Here is a 14,771-nt window from a genome sequence, read left to right as displayed (position 1 = left end):
TCCAGCACACGGCATCAAGGAAGCAATTTTATAACCCAATTAACAAAGGCTTTTGTATCAAAAGCACAACTGTTAGCTGTGCATCAGGCATGTTTCCAGGGGAATACGTATACAGTGCTGTGCTGCAGTGAATACTCATCAGCTATTTCAAATCTAGGTCCCAACACAAGCAGCAAATAAACCACCTCCCTACATGCGACAGAAAGGAAAAGGAGTGTAGCTGTCAGGAGGACCACTGCTGCCACATGTCCATCTGCTGCACAAAGAAGAAATGCCTGAATTCCTGAGCCACAAGCCAAAATTCTGTTTGGCCTAAGGGATTGCTCTGCCTTCAATAGATGTCTTTGCCAGTTGGTCTGGACATCGCTTCTAAGCCAAATAAAGAGGAGAAAAGGCAGTGGTCAGAGCAAGAGAAGAGTTGCCCTGGAAAACACTGCAACAAGAGGGGAAGGTGTAGGACAAGGAATTATTTGGGCAGTGTGGGGAAAAAAAACAAGACCAAAACGGATCATCTTTTCAGTAATCCTTAACCTCACTTCTACAATCTGCTGTTAGGAAAAGGGGCCTCTGAGTATTTTAATGAAGATTTCTTCCATCTGAAAATTTACTTGAGTTGCACCTCCATAGCCAGACTTTATTAAGCTCAATAAGCTAAAATAAAAGGTCTTGATCTTCTACTGAAGGAGTACTTTCCATGAGAATGAAAACATTCTAAAACATGAAATAGTAAAAAACATGTGCAAAGATCCTTTAACTCTACAGGGCTTACGATCTTCAATCATTAGGAAAGGTTCACATTACCATTAAGTGCAAGGGAAGCTCCTGATCATCATATCCCAAGCCAAGGAAACACCAGCACTGAAGAAGCACAACGCACTCTATGTACTGTGCCCATTTTCCTAGCTGCTATTAGAGAAACTGCAGATCTGGCAGTTAAAAATGTACGACTCGCCCATTGAGGGGCATCAGGTGGCTCTTAATAATCAGAAACTCAACAAAACAGGAAGCAGATGGCAAAAAAAAAAAAAAAAGAAAAAAATTCAGCAAGGCAAATGAATGAATCAAATATTGATTACAAGAAGCGAAAATGCCAGACCCCATTCAACTCATCTCCATAAGTAACTTCAACCACACCACACACATAAAAAGGTTTTAGAAGCCCAGCATTCCTTGTGTAGTTAAAAGCAGTGTTGCTATAGCTACTACAGATTTTGATTTGTAAGTAATACGTTCCACCTAACTACAGAAGAAGCGCAGAGGATTTTCCATTGTGTTATAATCTAACAGGTGATTCTAAAGAGCAACCACGTGCAGAAGAATGAGAAAGGACAAAGCTAGGAAGAAGCTCCAGCTCTGCTTCTTTCATCTTTGAACCTTGGTTCCTGTAAAACACTATCGCTCAATCATAAAGTAAAATTTACTGTTTCTATGAGGGACAAAATAACTCTATGGCAGATTCCTGGAGTACAGCGAATCTTACTTTCAGAATGTCCCAGAAGACTTTCCCAAATGAAATATACCGCATTTTTGAAATGACAACTGATTTTCTAAGTTTGCCAAATTCTTTCCAAATTTTACTGAAGTCATTATTTAACACACCTTCCAATTTTTGTACCAGTAAAATAATTCCTCCCTATAAGGCAGCTCTTTTAGTATTCCTTGGAATGGAAACATAAACACTATTTCAGAGAGCTCCATTGATGCTTGGTAGTTGCAAACGATATCCTCATAGATAGAGCTGCTCATGGCTTTTTATATATCAGATGATCCTTGCATACATGTTTTGGGCAGCAAGGGATGGGATTGAAGCTTATTTTGTTTCTTTATTTTGACAAAGACTTCACCTCTGTCCTATAGCACTGCCATCCTCAGAAAACCAGCACACCACCACATGGCAGTGCCCTATTGTCAACAGCAAGGTTTGGTTATGATAAGCAAAGCTGGAAAACTGAGCATATGGGCAGGTAGAATTACAAGCTTGAGATACATATAGGGATTTCAATCACACAAACTAGTTAGGAAATAATCTGTTCTCTCCTTTTTGATCACTTGTCACTTGTTCCTTATTTCATTCATCACGCTGCATCTTTAAAACACAGGAGACATTGGCTGAACTATTGTTCCATAAAGGAATTTAAGGCACTAAGATCTCTATACAGAAATTCTTGCTACTAAATTTCAGGGACAGAAAAAATGGATTTTTACTGTTACCTGCCCATGAATGACAGCAGGCACGATGGCTCTGCTCCTGTTTAGGCTCAAACTGATTACAACACCTCATTAACAGAAGGCAGAGTCGCTCCGAAAAGAGTGGGAAGAGACACGCAATTAAGTGGAAAAATTATAAGCGTTGTTCTGTAGGGGTGTATAAACTAATGCTTTATAGACTCACTCTTGAAGAATCCCTAATCAGTATCATAACTGCAGATACCTTTATAACAATGACAATTCTGGCTTTGTTAGAAAGATGAAACAACCGCTAACATCCCTTTTTGACTTGCTAGCAAAGATACTACATTGTGAAAGATTTTGATGTAGCACTATCAAGTGAAGCATGTTTCTGGCATTATAAGATCAGAATACGCTATCCTACTGAGACAGAGTTTCAGAAAGGCTGGCATTGTGACCTTCTCACCTGCTGTTTCATTTCAGCATAGACTTTTTCTGAGTTCAGCTCCACCTGCCGCTTAAACTCCTCCAGGGCAGCATCTGCCTGCTGGGCCTGCAGCCTCTGTACCTCTGTCACCCGAGTCAGCTGCTCCTCCTTCTCCCTAGAAAGTCACAGAAAATTTTCAGAGTTCAAGTATCAAATAAAAGAACAAGTGTGCTAGTGTAAAAGAAAGGCCTTTAACCCTATCAGTTTAAAATAGTATTCAGATTTCAATTTCCTGTCCCAGCTTCTGCCAAACTTCCCTTAGCAATACTTTGAAGAAGGGAATAGAAGTCTGCAGTTATTTTCACTTTCTCTTGTCAAATTCCACGAGCCTAAACATAGCATTCATAGCCTCTGACAATACCTCCACCTTCAAAGTCCACATTGACGTGGATGGCTCACTACCTGGGCTATAACCTCCTTCTTTTACAACTCACCTTTAAAAGCACATTGCCTCGATAACATTTAAATGAACTGCTTTATAGCGTGATTGCACTGCTCCATTAGAAACAAAAAACAATTATCCCAGAGCCATCCTTGCTCAGACAAGATTCAGGATTATTCTCTGCTTGACATACATCAAAATGCAAAGCAGCACAACGCCTGACATATGGTACCTTCTTAATACACTAGAAACCCATAAAGCTGTAATATCTATTCAGCCTTTAATGACACGTTACATTTTTATGCAAAGATAGCTCGTATTAACAGCCTATACTTTTTGGCTTATCAGCATTAAAACACAGATAGAAATGAGTTTGGGCTTAAGATATCACAGCTTATCAATAGCAAAATAGACAATGTTTTATGGACACATGCACACAGATACAAACACCTTAAAAATGGACACATGCCACCGTACTGACACATCACAGAAGAAAATTCTGATAGCCTTAAATACTTAAGAAACACTGCAGGGATTCTTCACCCAGAAGACCATCAGGAAGCATGGATAACTTTGTTATCACAGGGCAGTGGAGCTGCCTGACGGTGTCAAAACATGCAAACACAATGGTGCTATCAATGGACAGAGCTGGCTCCACCAGTGGTTTATAACAGAAGACACATTCAAACAGATCTGCGGCTGACATTTTCATTTCGCAGGCAGAGGAAGCACCTCATGATAAATTTCCCACATAGACAGAAATTATTTCCATATAAAACAAAGAATCTGACACACAGGAGATGGAAAAGACCGGCTAATTCATCTAGCCTGTCACCTTGCCAGCACTGCACTGGCTGTTACAGCACTGAGCCTTTTACAAAGGTCAGGAAGCTGCCAATCCTGAACTTACAGCATTCACATCCTCTTCCGTGGTTTTCATACCAGCCTTTGACAATGGGACAAAGGACGTAATCCTACATCTTCGCAGAGTGCCCATTTGCAGGAGAGCCAGGGTAATTCTATTAGCAAGGAGATTAAAGAAATGCCACCAGCCCTGTGTAAGCATCACACTGTTTATTTTTCCCCATTACGCACACTTGAAGAAAATTATTTGATTTTGGTACCCTCTGTATGCTTAATTTATTCTGTCAATTATAATGAGACTGATACGTTCATTAAGAAAAGGAAAATACCTTTTTTTTACCTAGCAGAAACTGGGCTGAAACAGAAACTCCCACATCACATTTTGGTGATCATTGCTGAGGACGTGTATGTTCTTTTTTCTGTCTAAATTCAATGGCACAAAGGTAACTTAGGATTTAAACTTCTACCAGAAAGGATCTAAAAATCACCATCGTAAGTGCAATTACAAAACTCCTCAGACAGTTCTCAGAAGGTAAGCATGGTCCAAATGAGCTGATACACTGATCCTACCTGCAGAGCCCTTGGCTTCGTGGCTCCCCTCAAATGCACATAACTAGAAGGAGCTGCTGCTGAGTATAGAACTTCCCAAGGCTTTAGCTGCTGGATACTGAGGTACAGTGAGCACATCATTACCTGCTCCCATAGCAAAACCTACAGCAGTTCATGGGAATGAATACGAAGAGAATGAAGGACCTTCTGAGATCCACGTGACTCAGCATCCTGCAAGAGCAAAGATGGGCAGCAGCTGAGCATTGCCCCCAAGGAAACAGGCGAATGCATCAGCATCTCCCAGCAATCCTTCATTTGTTTATGAGCACTGCACAACACTTCTCCCTCCCCACAAAATACATCTAATACTTCCAGCTCCATGTAGGAAATAAAACCAAAGCTCATTCCAACACTGATTAACTGTCTAGAGGCACTGGAAGAACATTTTCATGCCAGGCAGATGGAAATACAACAGATTTAAACCTAAAAGGAGAAGATGCCAGCCCTTGTGCCGTTAGCGAGCCTCCAGATGTAGGCATCTCCTTCCCAAGGAGTCTATTTTTATTTTGAAATATTACAAGATAAACTTTTCAAGATCGGATTTATGCACCTTCCTTTCAATTCAGGACTTAATACCATGAATAGATGTAACACCTCATTATAACTAGGAACAATTCTTCGTGTTACTTTCTTTAGGATGGGGGAGCAAGCTCTGCTTTCTGCGTGCTTCAGATTTATACAGAAGCTGAGCAAACACGCACAACAATGGGCTGTGGTTCACAAATATAAGAAAAGCTTCACTTTCTTTTCCCCCCAAGTCACTGAGCAATGTGCCTAGCATGAAGCACTAAAATATTCACTTTGAAGACTTTTTTTTCCCTCAGTTGGTCTAGTTGTGGGGCTGAATACAATACAATTACATCACTTAAATCCCCTAAAGCTGAGCTGGCTTGAATATAAAAATAGGGTGAATTTACTCTTTGTCCCCAGTTTTAAAAGCATCAAATTCCTCTTTTCAGCATATAAAGGATATGGCAACAGAATTAGCAATTTTACACAGCACAGACCATCTCAGTGAAAGTGGACTATGAAGTCCAGAATTGCAGTTTTAGAAAGCAGCACTCTGAAGCTGACTGAGAAACAGCAAATATAAACATCTTGAATACTTCTTCATGCTTAATCAGAAATACTTTCCTTGCTTCCTAAAATGCCTTCCAAGAGGTAACAACGGAACGCAGAAGACACTACAGCACTGCTAATGAAACTACAGCACTGTTAATGAAACTCAGGGCAAGGCAGTGATTTACATGTGAGGTTAAATAAATTCAAGATGTTCCAGCAAACATAGCATGAACCAGCAGTATTATCCCGAGGGTCCTCCAGCCAAAAGGTTCTCACCTATCCAAAGGGGAAAGCTGACCACCAACAAACAAGGAGTGGGTGCAGCGCCTCACTTACACTGTATTCAACGGATTTAAATGTCTTAGACTGCATTAAGCACAGAACAAGTATCCTGGAGCCACATGTGGACAAATTCTGTGGGCAGTTTCACATCCTACTGGCAAATCAGCACACAAACACCCTGGGCAGAGCTTGGAGGGCTTCTCAGTAGTAGGAAAAAGAGGCAGCAATTTACCAGTGTGCAGCCAAATGCAAGACTCATGGCACTGCTACTCAGCTACACATGATGACCATTAAATACACCACATAACACACCTTCTAGGCATGAAGACTATTTTAACCACACATATGATGTATTAAGGCCTAACGTACCACATCTTTGTGGGAAGAAGAGATTCCTGCTTTAGTTTACTGCTACAGAAAAGTGCTCTGAAATATACCATTTTACTGCTCATGCTCTACTATTTCTAACAGTGATAGTTAACTGTCAGTTTTCTGTATAGGTTATATATTGGCCCTAAGCACATCCATCTTTAGCTGTAGTTTGTGCACCTTACAACAGAGACCGTTATTGCCAGCAAACAATGAGGAACAACGACCACCCAAACATATGGGATCTGTGCAGAACGCTTCTTTTTGGTGTGGAGAGGAAGAAAGACAGTGTGAAGTCATTCAGGCGGAATGATAACTAAACCAAAGCCAGATCAAAGGAATGAAGAAGAAAGACTGAAATGTGAAGCTGAAATATTTATTGCCTTCAAAACATCATCCCTATCCTGTCCCTGGGCACTTCAATATTTCCAAGTTGTTAGAAAGCATTCTAACTTGTTTCATCATTTCAAAGAAAAAAAAAATATAAGGTAGAGAACAATTTTATCTTTCACTCTCTGATTTTAAGCACAAGATGAGCTTGTCCTGATGAGAAAAAGCATGGATGCACTTATAAATTGTTTACATTTTGCATAATTTGAGATGTTAACATCAAAAAGCTGGTCTGCATACCTTCAAGTAAGCTGTAATAATTGTATTGTAAATATCAATCACTTCAAACCGTATACTTATGTTTTAAATAAATCATGAGATAACATTAACAGAGTAAGCCACTACTTAAAGTCATTAATGCAGTTAGAGTAAATACTCCATGTGTGTAGCATCACACGTCAGTGAAATAAGAAGAATCATGCATTACATTCAAAGTGAGCAGCTCATGAATGTACCAGATATTATTCAAACAGTAATAATTATTATAACTATTTCCCATTACAGTAATGACAGGGCACTGTAGTGCTAGGTGCTACGCAAACAGAATAAAAACAGCAAGAGTACAGTGATGAATGAGATGTGGGTGAAAAGCCTGGGTAAGCATTGCAAATGTGGCTGGAAAGGAAAGTGGTGTAACTTAGCTAAACACTGCAGAAATTGTCCACAAGATTTAGATGCATCACATATGGTTGGTAATCCAAAATGGAGGATTAGGACACAGATGAACTGTTGTGGCTTTCATGTGCAAAGATGGCAGGCAAACCTCAAGCAGTGGAACATGGAGGCGAGAATAAGAGAGATGGGTGTAGATAAAAGAAGACAAGTCTGTAATTAAAAGGTGGACTGGTACAGCACCACAGATAACAAATAGATTAATGAGTTTACCCAAAGAAGAGATATAGAAAAGGAAAAGATGGGGATCAGAGAACAGTGCTGTACCACAGAAGGTTTGGAGTGGAATAAAATAAACCATCTCAAGGACAACCCATGGGAAAGAAGATCTGAAAGAGAAGGAGAGCCAGGCAAGAAGAATCAAAGAACAGGAAGATGCTATGAGTGACAGTGCCAACAGCAGCTGGACGTCAGAGACAATGAGAATGAAATAACAGTATTAAGACTGCTTCCAATTTTTTCCATAACAGAATTTTAAGTGAAATATCTAACTCATTACTTCAGTTTAAAGTGTGCCAAGCTTATTACTTCAAGGAGGTCTACAACTTGGGTCAAAAAGCCTTGATGGAAAAAAAAAAATCCCACTAATCTTCTTGCTCTTCTCCTCTTAGACAATCATGACTTCACCACCAAATACCATTTCTCAATGAGAAGGACTTAAAAATAACTAAGCCTATCAAAAGCAAGGAGATGCAAGCATACAATATTCATTTAGTCATTTGGTATATTAAGGCAACTGGTTTCAGGGCAGTTATATTTTAGGGTGTTGCAATATCCATGTTGTAATGAACAACGTAGTAACTCAGTACCAAGGAATGATGAGCACTTACACAGCTCATCAGCTGCTTCTTCATGCCCACCAGACATGGTTTGACATATTATGTTTTCAATAGTAGCACTGATAGAAATACTAACTTTCACTTCTCAGTGAAGGCTGGTTGTGCTGTTGATGTAATTGAAGGACAGCTGCACAAAGTAAGCAAAAAAAAAAAGTAAAAGTAGAATCAAGATTACCAAATGTCATTGAAATCTGCCTGGCAACAAGTAAAAACGTAATGAAGGCATCCTTTGAACCAGACTTCCTTTGGCCAACTGAAGGCTCTTCATTTCAACAGTTTTGGGCACTATAGCCTTGAAGTATTCAGCACTGAATATCAAAGATCTGCTAATATCAAAGGGAAGGATTTTTGGATAAGAGAATGATTCTGACCTTTGTCTTAACTATTTACATGTTCACTTACTGAGATCAAACTCTACAGCCCTTAACTACATTAATTATTACAATATCAGTTTCAACAGAAACCATGCACTGTTCATCTAACAAGGCAATACTTCTCATTTCATACAGCTATATGCCATAGCAAAGCATTTCCTCAGTTTATATCATTAAAAAGATGTAATATATAGTCACCTTAAGGGACATGACTATATGCTGCATATAGACAAAAGCTACAAATCAAGCCACTTTGTTTTTTGTATAACCGGAGGTTATTTTAAATACATATTTCATTACTGCCAGCGGGTCTCCAGAGAAACTGGTGAAAGAAAATGAAAGGCTGTAAATAGTTAATACAACACTTTAGGTTTTCTTTTAAGTGAGACTATTAAATAAAGCTACCACATTTTTTTTTTGTCCTCTGTTCAGACTTTACATTGTGCCCCCTAGAGTGAGGGTTATGTCAGCATGTTCACTGCAGCTAAAGGAATGTTTACAATACGCTGGAAACTTTGACTGGTTCGGCTCTAAAAGGTTTCAGATGCTCAAACACAGCACCAAGTGGAGAACAGCTGGCTGTTTTTCCACTGATTCTTGGAGGGAAAAAAATAATAGATACACACATACACAAAAAAAAAAACAACCAACCCAAGACCACAACCCTGTCTTAAAGAGTCAAGTAGTCTCTAAACTGTTCAGCCACTTAGCATTGCTGCTGCTCCTAAATCACAAGGTCTGCCTTTCTCACCATATTGCAACTGTTGTAACCAGACAACATGAAATATTTTTAATAAAACAGAATGATGAACACAATGAACATGAGTATAAACTCTTAATAATGCTCTTTATTGCAACATTTGGAATTAAAGACAATGGCTTCTCGTATTTCTTTAATTATTTCCTGCTTTAAATAGTAGTAGTAATAGCTTTTCCATTCCTACAAGAATTTCTCCATACACAAATAATTTGTTTTCAAGGAAAAATTAAATTAACTGCAGGAAAATAACTACACTTAGTCAATTATCCTAAAAATATTAACAAGCAGTTACTGAGAACTTGCATACAGCATAGAGCAGCAAAAAAAAAAAAGGAAGAAAAACAGCCCTTGTGGTTAAAGTTATCTCTGCATTTATTTATCATCATAAGGATGATTCTCATGCAGTTGTATTTTGCTGTATGCGCTGGTATTTGTCACATCCTCTGCTACAGGAAACCCAGATAATAGGTTTTTATTCTTGCCATTACCTGTTTTGGTTTTTATTAGCTAAGATGCATTATGTATACCATCGCTTTATCTCAGATTTATGTACCTTCATGTTTCTTATGCTGCCCTTGTTATAATCACTTTGATAAAAGTGATATAAAGACTAAGGAAGTTTTGCGAGAGACTGCTAAGAGATTCTTGAATAAAACCTCTGCAGCTAAAATTTGATGCTTTTGCATATTATTGTAGCGGGAATGCTGAATCATGGCCTGAAATAATGATTGAGCACTGGCGGGGCCAACCCATTGGAGCTCAGGTGCATGCAACAAACCCAAGTGATCAGAAGGGATGGAGCCAGCGCCCCCCACCCAGACCTTATTTAAGCAGTGGAGGGTATCTATTTGGGGATTTCTGCATACCTGAGGCCTTCCAAAGGTAAGCAGCTTCTTCCCCTTATTTCCATGCCCACGGCTGTTGCATCTGAGCAAATCCTCAATTGCTGCAGCCTGGGACGTTGACTTCTCTGCTGTTATTGCTGCACTTTCCATTGTGTTACAATTATGAACAAAGACAAGAGAGTCATTTAGACCAAACAACATCTGGACTTCCTCTTCACATATAAAAGAAAGCTATGCTATGAAAAGCAAGTCATTGCAAAGCCAGAGCTGTAGGAAAAAGTAAGAAAGGGATTCAGCATAAACATAAGATCTGCATATCCATGCACGTACTTTTCTTCTCCCGTACGTACTTGTAAATTGCTTTTCTTTCTGTACCTCATTACATTTCTACTGCCATGCTCTATCTTCATATCATGCCTTTGGTTGAAAAGGCTTTGCAACATTTTGCTCTGCCATTATAAACAAATCAGAAAACATTTTGAAAACCGTACTCACATACTTTAATAACCATTCTAAAAATACGACTCTGCTGATAGATAAGAGCAGCTCTATTGGTTTCAGGAGATTTTATCTCTTTTCCCAAGAACAGTCTTAAGCATGTTCAAATGAAAAGGAGCAGAGAAGCACTGGAGAAGAGCGGTGTTGCCAATTTCCTACGTAAACAAACAATTTTATTGAGTGACTCTCGATAAACCAGCTGCTAAACATTTGCTCTGTATCATCACCACTCGCAAAGCTTTCAGATTTGGCTCCATAAGCAGGTTTAAGAAAGACAGAGGGGAAGAATGGTATGAAGCATTTAACTGTAGGTAGTGTCAACATATTGCTGCTCACTTCAATGTTTGGTTGCAACACCTGCAACTGTAGATGTGACATTCCATTTAATGTGTTATAAGATCACTTTATAAAGCTCATTTCCTTCAACTGTCCTTCAAAACAGACCTTGGGAAAGCTACATTTCAGCAGCACAGCAGAAATATTAATTCCCATACAAGAGATGCAAACTCAGAAGCATCAGCTCAGATCCTGCGATTATTTTTAGCATGTGAGGATCATCATCCAAGAAACCAATAGCAGGAAGGACTGCACTTCCATGTAGGTGACAGACATTGAGAGTAAGGAAGATAGATAACAACCTCAAGTGTTATTCTAAAGCTCCATCTTGAGATGGAGAAACTTTATACAACTTTATCTGTGAAGTCACAAAGGTAGAGACTCCAGAACGAAAGGGAACCAAAGACTGTACTAACACTGAGGTGGGCTGAACATATGCTCTGTTTACATAATTCAATTCAGAAAACTTGTGACTGCAACTACTGGTGCTGCCGAGTCATCCCTTCTTTACTGGAGGGCTACAAATTATAATTTAATCATACCCCTTCATTTCTTATTCCTCTACTTAAAATAAAGGAGGTAAGTGAATTATACTTCTCTTCCTCCACTTTCATTATTCACCTGTATGGGTAGTACTGAAACTGCACTAAAATTCTTTACTGTCTTACCACTGGAAAAAATGAAACTAATAAGAATAGTAAAATGCCCAAAATGCCAACCACTTCCTTTTCTTTGTGTTTGCAGCTCTGTAGCTGCTCAAGATCCAATCCTGTGGCCATTTCAGAATCAAAGTGCATACAGATCAAAGTAGTTCACGAGAAATCACTGATGCACCTACTAGGTTCTGAGCTGCAATTCCACAAGGCATCATTCCTACTGAAGACATTGAACTGCATTTTCACCCATCTCAAGAAAGATGAGGTTGTTTTCCAAAGTTTCACCGTCGTCTTTAGCTTGTAATTACTTTATCAGTTGTACCTTTGCAAATAGTCAAAGAAATACAGGAAAACAAAGCCTTTTCACATAAAACATTTGATCTTGTGATTTCATGTAACAGCCAGAGACTTCTAAATGAGCTCATTTCTGCAGCAACGGAAAGAAATCCTCAGGAACACAGCCATTTTTCTGACAAAAATCTTCCCACTTACTATTTCTTACACACAGACATGTTGTATATAAATGCATACAGACATACTGTTTAGAGAAAGAATCATAGAATGGTTTGGCTAAGGAAGGACTTTGAAGATCATCTTGCTCCGGGTCCCTGCCATGGGCAGCGTTACCTCCCACTTGATCATGATGTCCAAAGCCTTGCCCAGCCTGACCTCCAGCACTTCCAGGGACAGGGCACATGCTGGTACTAAAGGTTTGGCTTCCAGAAAGTCAGCCTTGTTCCTCTATATCAGACCTGCAGCAAGTCTGTTTCTGACATTCACATTTACTGTGATCAGAAATGAACAGGTGCCAAAGTAACAAATCATCTATACCATATAGCAAGCCATTTACACTTCCAAGGTCTATGTTTTGTAGCTGCCTTCATTTGCAATAAAGGCTGATCAGACCATCCAGGAATATTACTACTTCTCATGCCAAAAACAGTCATTTACTTCCACAATTCAGTCTCAATGGGAAAGAAGCCTCTGGATATTCTTTTGGGCAAACTAAGAATGAAAAGCTTTTGCTCCACAGTTGCAGTCTGAAAGAACTGGTTAAAAGAATTCATGCTGGGGTTACACGAGGGCAATACACTTATCAGGAGAATATTTTTAATCTCTCAGAGCACAGATGAGCCCCAGTTGTTCTTCCAACTTCTGATTCTATCCAAACAAAGACAAGAGTGAAAGCTCATTTTTACTTCTATTTCACTGAGGAAAAAAAATAGCAATATTAATTCCATTACTAACTTTAAAATTAACCCCAAATCACTGCTATGAAACAACAGTAGTGTAGATTTGTTAGGAAGGAGCATACGACCTCTGAAATTGAGATGTTTTCCCACAAGGCATCCTCAATTTTAGGCAAAAGAATCATTCAGACAAAGGAGAAGGTTGCTCTCTGCCAATATGCTCTGAGCAATGCGGGCCCTGAAACATCACCAGTAACCTGGGCTCTTTCATATCCTTGCTCTAACCCAAACATTAAACCTAAGCTTAATGACAGTCAAGGAATATCTGAAATAAATTAGGACCTTTTCAGCTATCTGCGCAGCTTCTCATTATAGTGCTGTTAACTAAAAAAAAAGTTCAAAATCCACAGGCCACTAACCCACTTCACAAATACTTTCCTGAAGGAGAGCACTACCATGTTTACTCTGCAATAATAGCACTCAGAAGGGGAATGATTTGCGAGCAGCCAGACAACTGAAAATTCATACTTACTGCATTAAACATAGTTAACATTAGTAACTCCAAGCTGACATGTAGTATTATTAATTATCTTCCATGTATAAGCTTCCACGGCTTACAAACAACATTATATATGAATCGGATGTTAAAATATTAAAAGATCAACTTTAGTTGATAAACAACACAAAATATAGAGTGCAAAGGATTTAAAGATTGAACGCTGGAGTCTGTATTCATTTCTGCAGTGGTTTAAAATATTCTCTGTTGATGCAAAATAGCCACGAGATTACAGAAACAGAGGAATACAAACTTCTCAATGCCTCTATCAGCTTAGATAACATATTTGGTTATATTTAACTGAGTAGTTTTCACAAAACTTCTCTTTTTGTTTTGGAATAATCTGTTATTCTTAGAAATTGTTTCCAGAATTTTGATTTTAAAGTGTATAAACATGTGGAAATAATACTTTACATAATCAGAAAAGGAAGAAGCATAATAAGAGGTAATCTTGTCATGCCTGTACCTGGTGTATGTAAACCACTCCTGCTCAGAGACTATCAAACTTCTTGCATCCAAATTAGTTTTGTAATGCACAGGGTTAGCAAGAGTATTGCTCCACGTTTGGTAATGAAAAGTATCTCTGCTGTACCACTGCTCTGAATCCTGGTCAGATTTGAAAAATAACTACTTGACACAAAGACGTGTGGCATCAAAGAAGAGAAATCCACGCTGGAGATGTAATTTATGGCTATTTGAATGATAAATACCATATACTAAACAGAGGTTGAATATAATTTCTGAGTTTAAAACCAAGACTGAAGTTTTTCCTTAAGCTTGAACATCTCATGGCTTCTCCTACATGATAAATACCCTGAGTACTGAACAGGAGATCGCGCAGTACATGACATAACAGACCACTATTTATTGCATTGGGCTCCAATGCACATTTTTCAAATTCATCCTCTCCTCCAAAATAGTCCAAAGCAACTCATCTTCCATGAAGATTGTCTGCTACGGATCCATTCTACATTGAAGATGGTTTCATTTACTTGACAAGGAAAGATCAGCAAAAACCACTCGCTTTAATCTCACCTGAGTGGTTTGGTTTTTGTCTCTCCCTTTTGGCTAAAATCCCAAAGACAGAGCTTTACAATGGGAACAGAACCCAGACCAATTATCAGAAGGTGGTTAGACAACACTAAGCATATGCTTCTTTACTAAGTTTGACTGAAAAAAAAATAATCCTACAGAAGTTTCACCAATTATTCCACATTCACTTACTTCAAAGTCTCCTCCAGTTTGTGAATTTTCTTCTTGGCTTCCCCTCTTTCTTTATCAAGATCATTCTGGATGCCATGAATCTACCATTTGAAGGACAAAAATAATCATACTTTAGGTAAAACAAAGCCTGATATAAAAAAAAAAAAAAAAAGCTATTTTAAATTCTAAAAACTATTTGTTTTACATATTTCTTTAGTATTGGTATAG

At 38.7% G+C, this 14,771-nt stretch overlaps 1 protein-coding gene across 1 annotated transcript in view; it reads right to left on the bottom strand.

The window, feature by feature from the left end:
• The window catches only part of CEP112 (centrosomal protein 112), a 131,795-nt gene that overhangs the window by 84,134 nt on the left and 32,890 nt on the right, over positions 1 to 14,771 (bottom strand). The window contains exons 17-18 of the mRNA XM_072351644.1: positions 14,565 to 14,644; positions 2,636 to 2,771 (exon numbers count right to left, since the gene is read on the bottom strand). Coding sequence (XP_072207745.1) covers positions 2,636 to 2,771; positions 14,565 to 14,644 — 216 coding nt within the window. The remainder of the gene's footprint in view (positions 1 to 2,635; positions 2,772 to 14,564; positions 14,645 to 14,771) is intronic.

The sequence above is a fragment of the Excalfactoria chinensis genome, chromosome 17 (assembly GCF_039878825.1).
Source record: "Excalfactoria chinensis isolate bCotChi1 chromosome 17, bCotChi1.hap2, whole genome shotgun sequence".
Classification (NCBI taxonomy): domain Eukaryota; kingdom Metazoa; phylum Chordata; class Aves; order Galliformes; family Phasianidae; genus Excalfactoria; species Excalfactoria chinensis.
The sequence above is the reverse complement of the archived record's forward strand: the minus strand, read 5'-3'. Positions and strand labels throughout refer to the sequence as shown.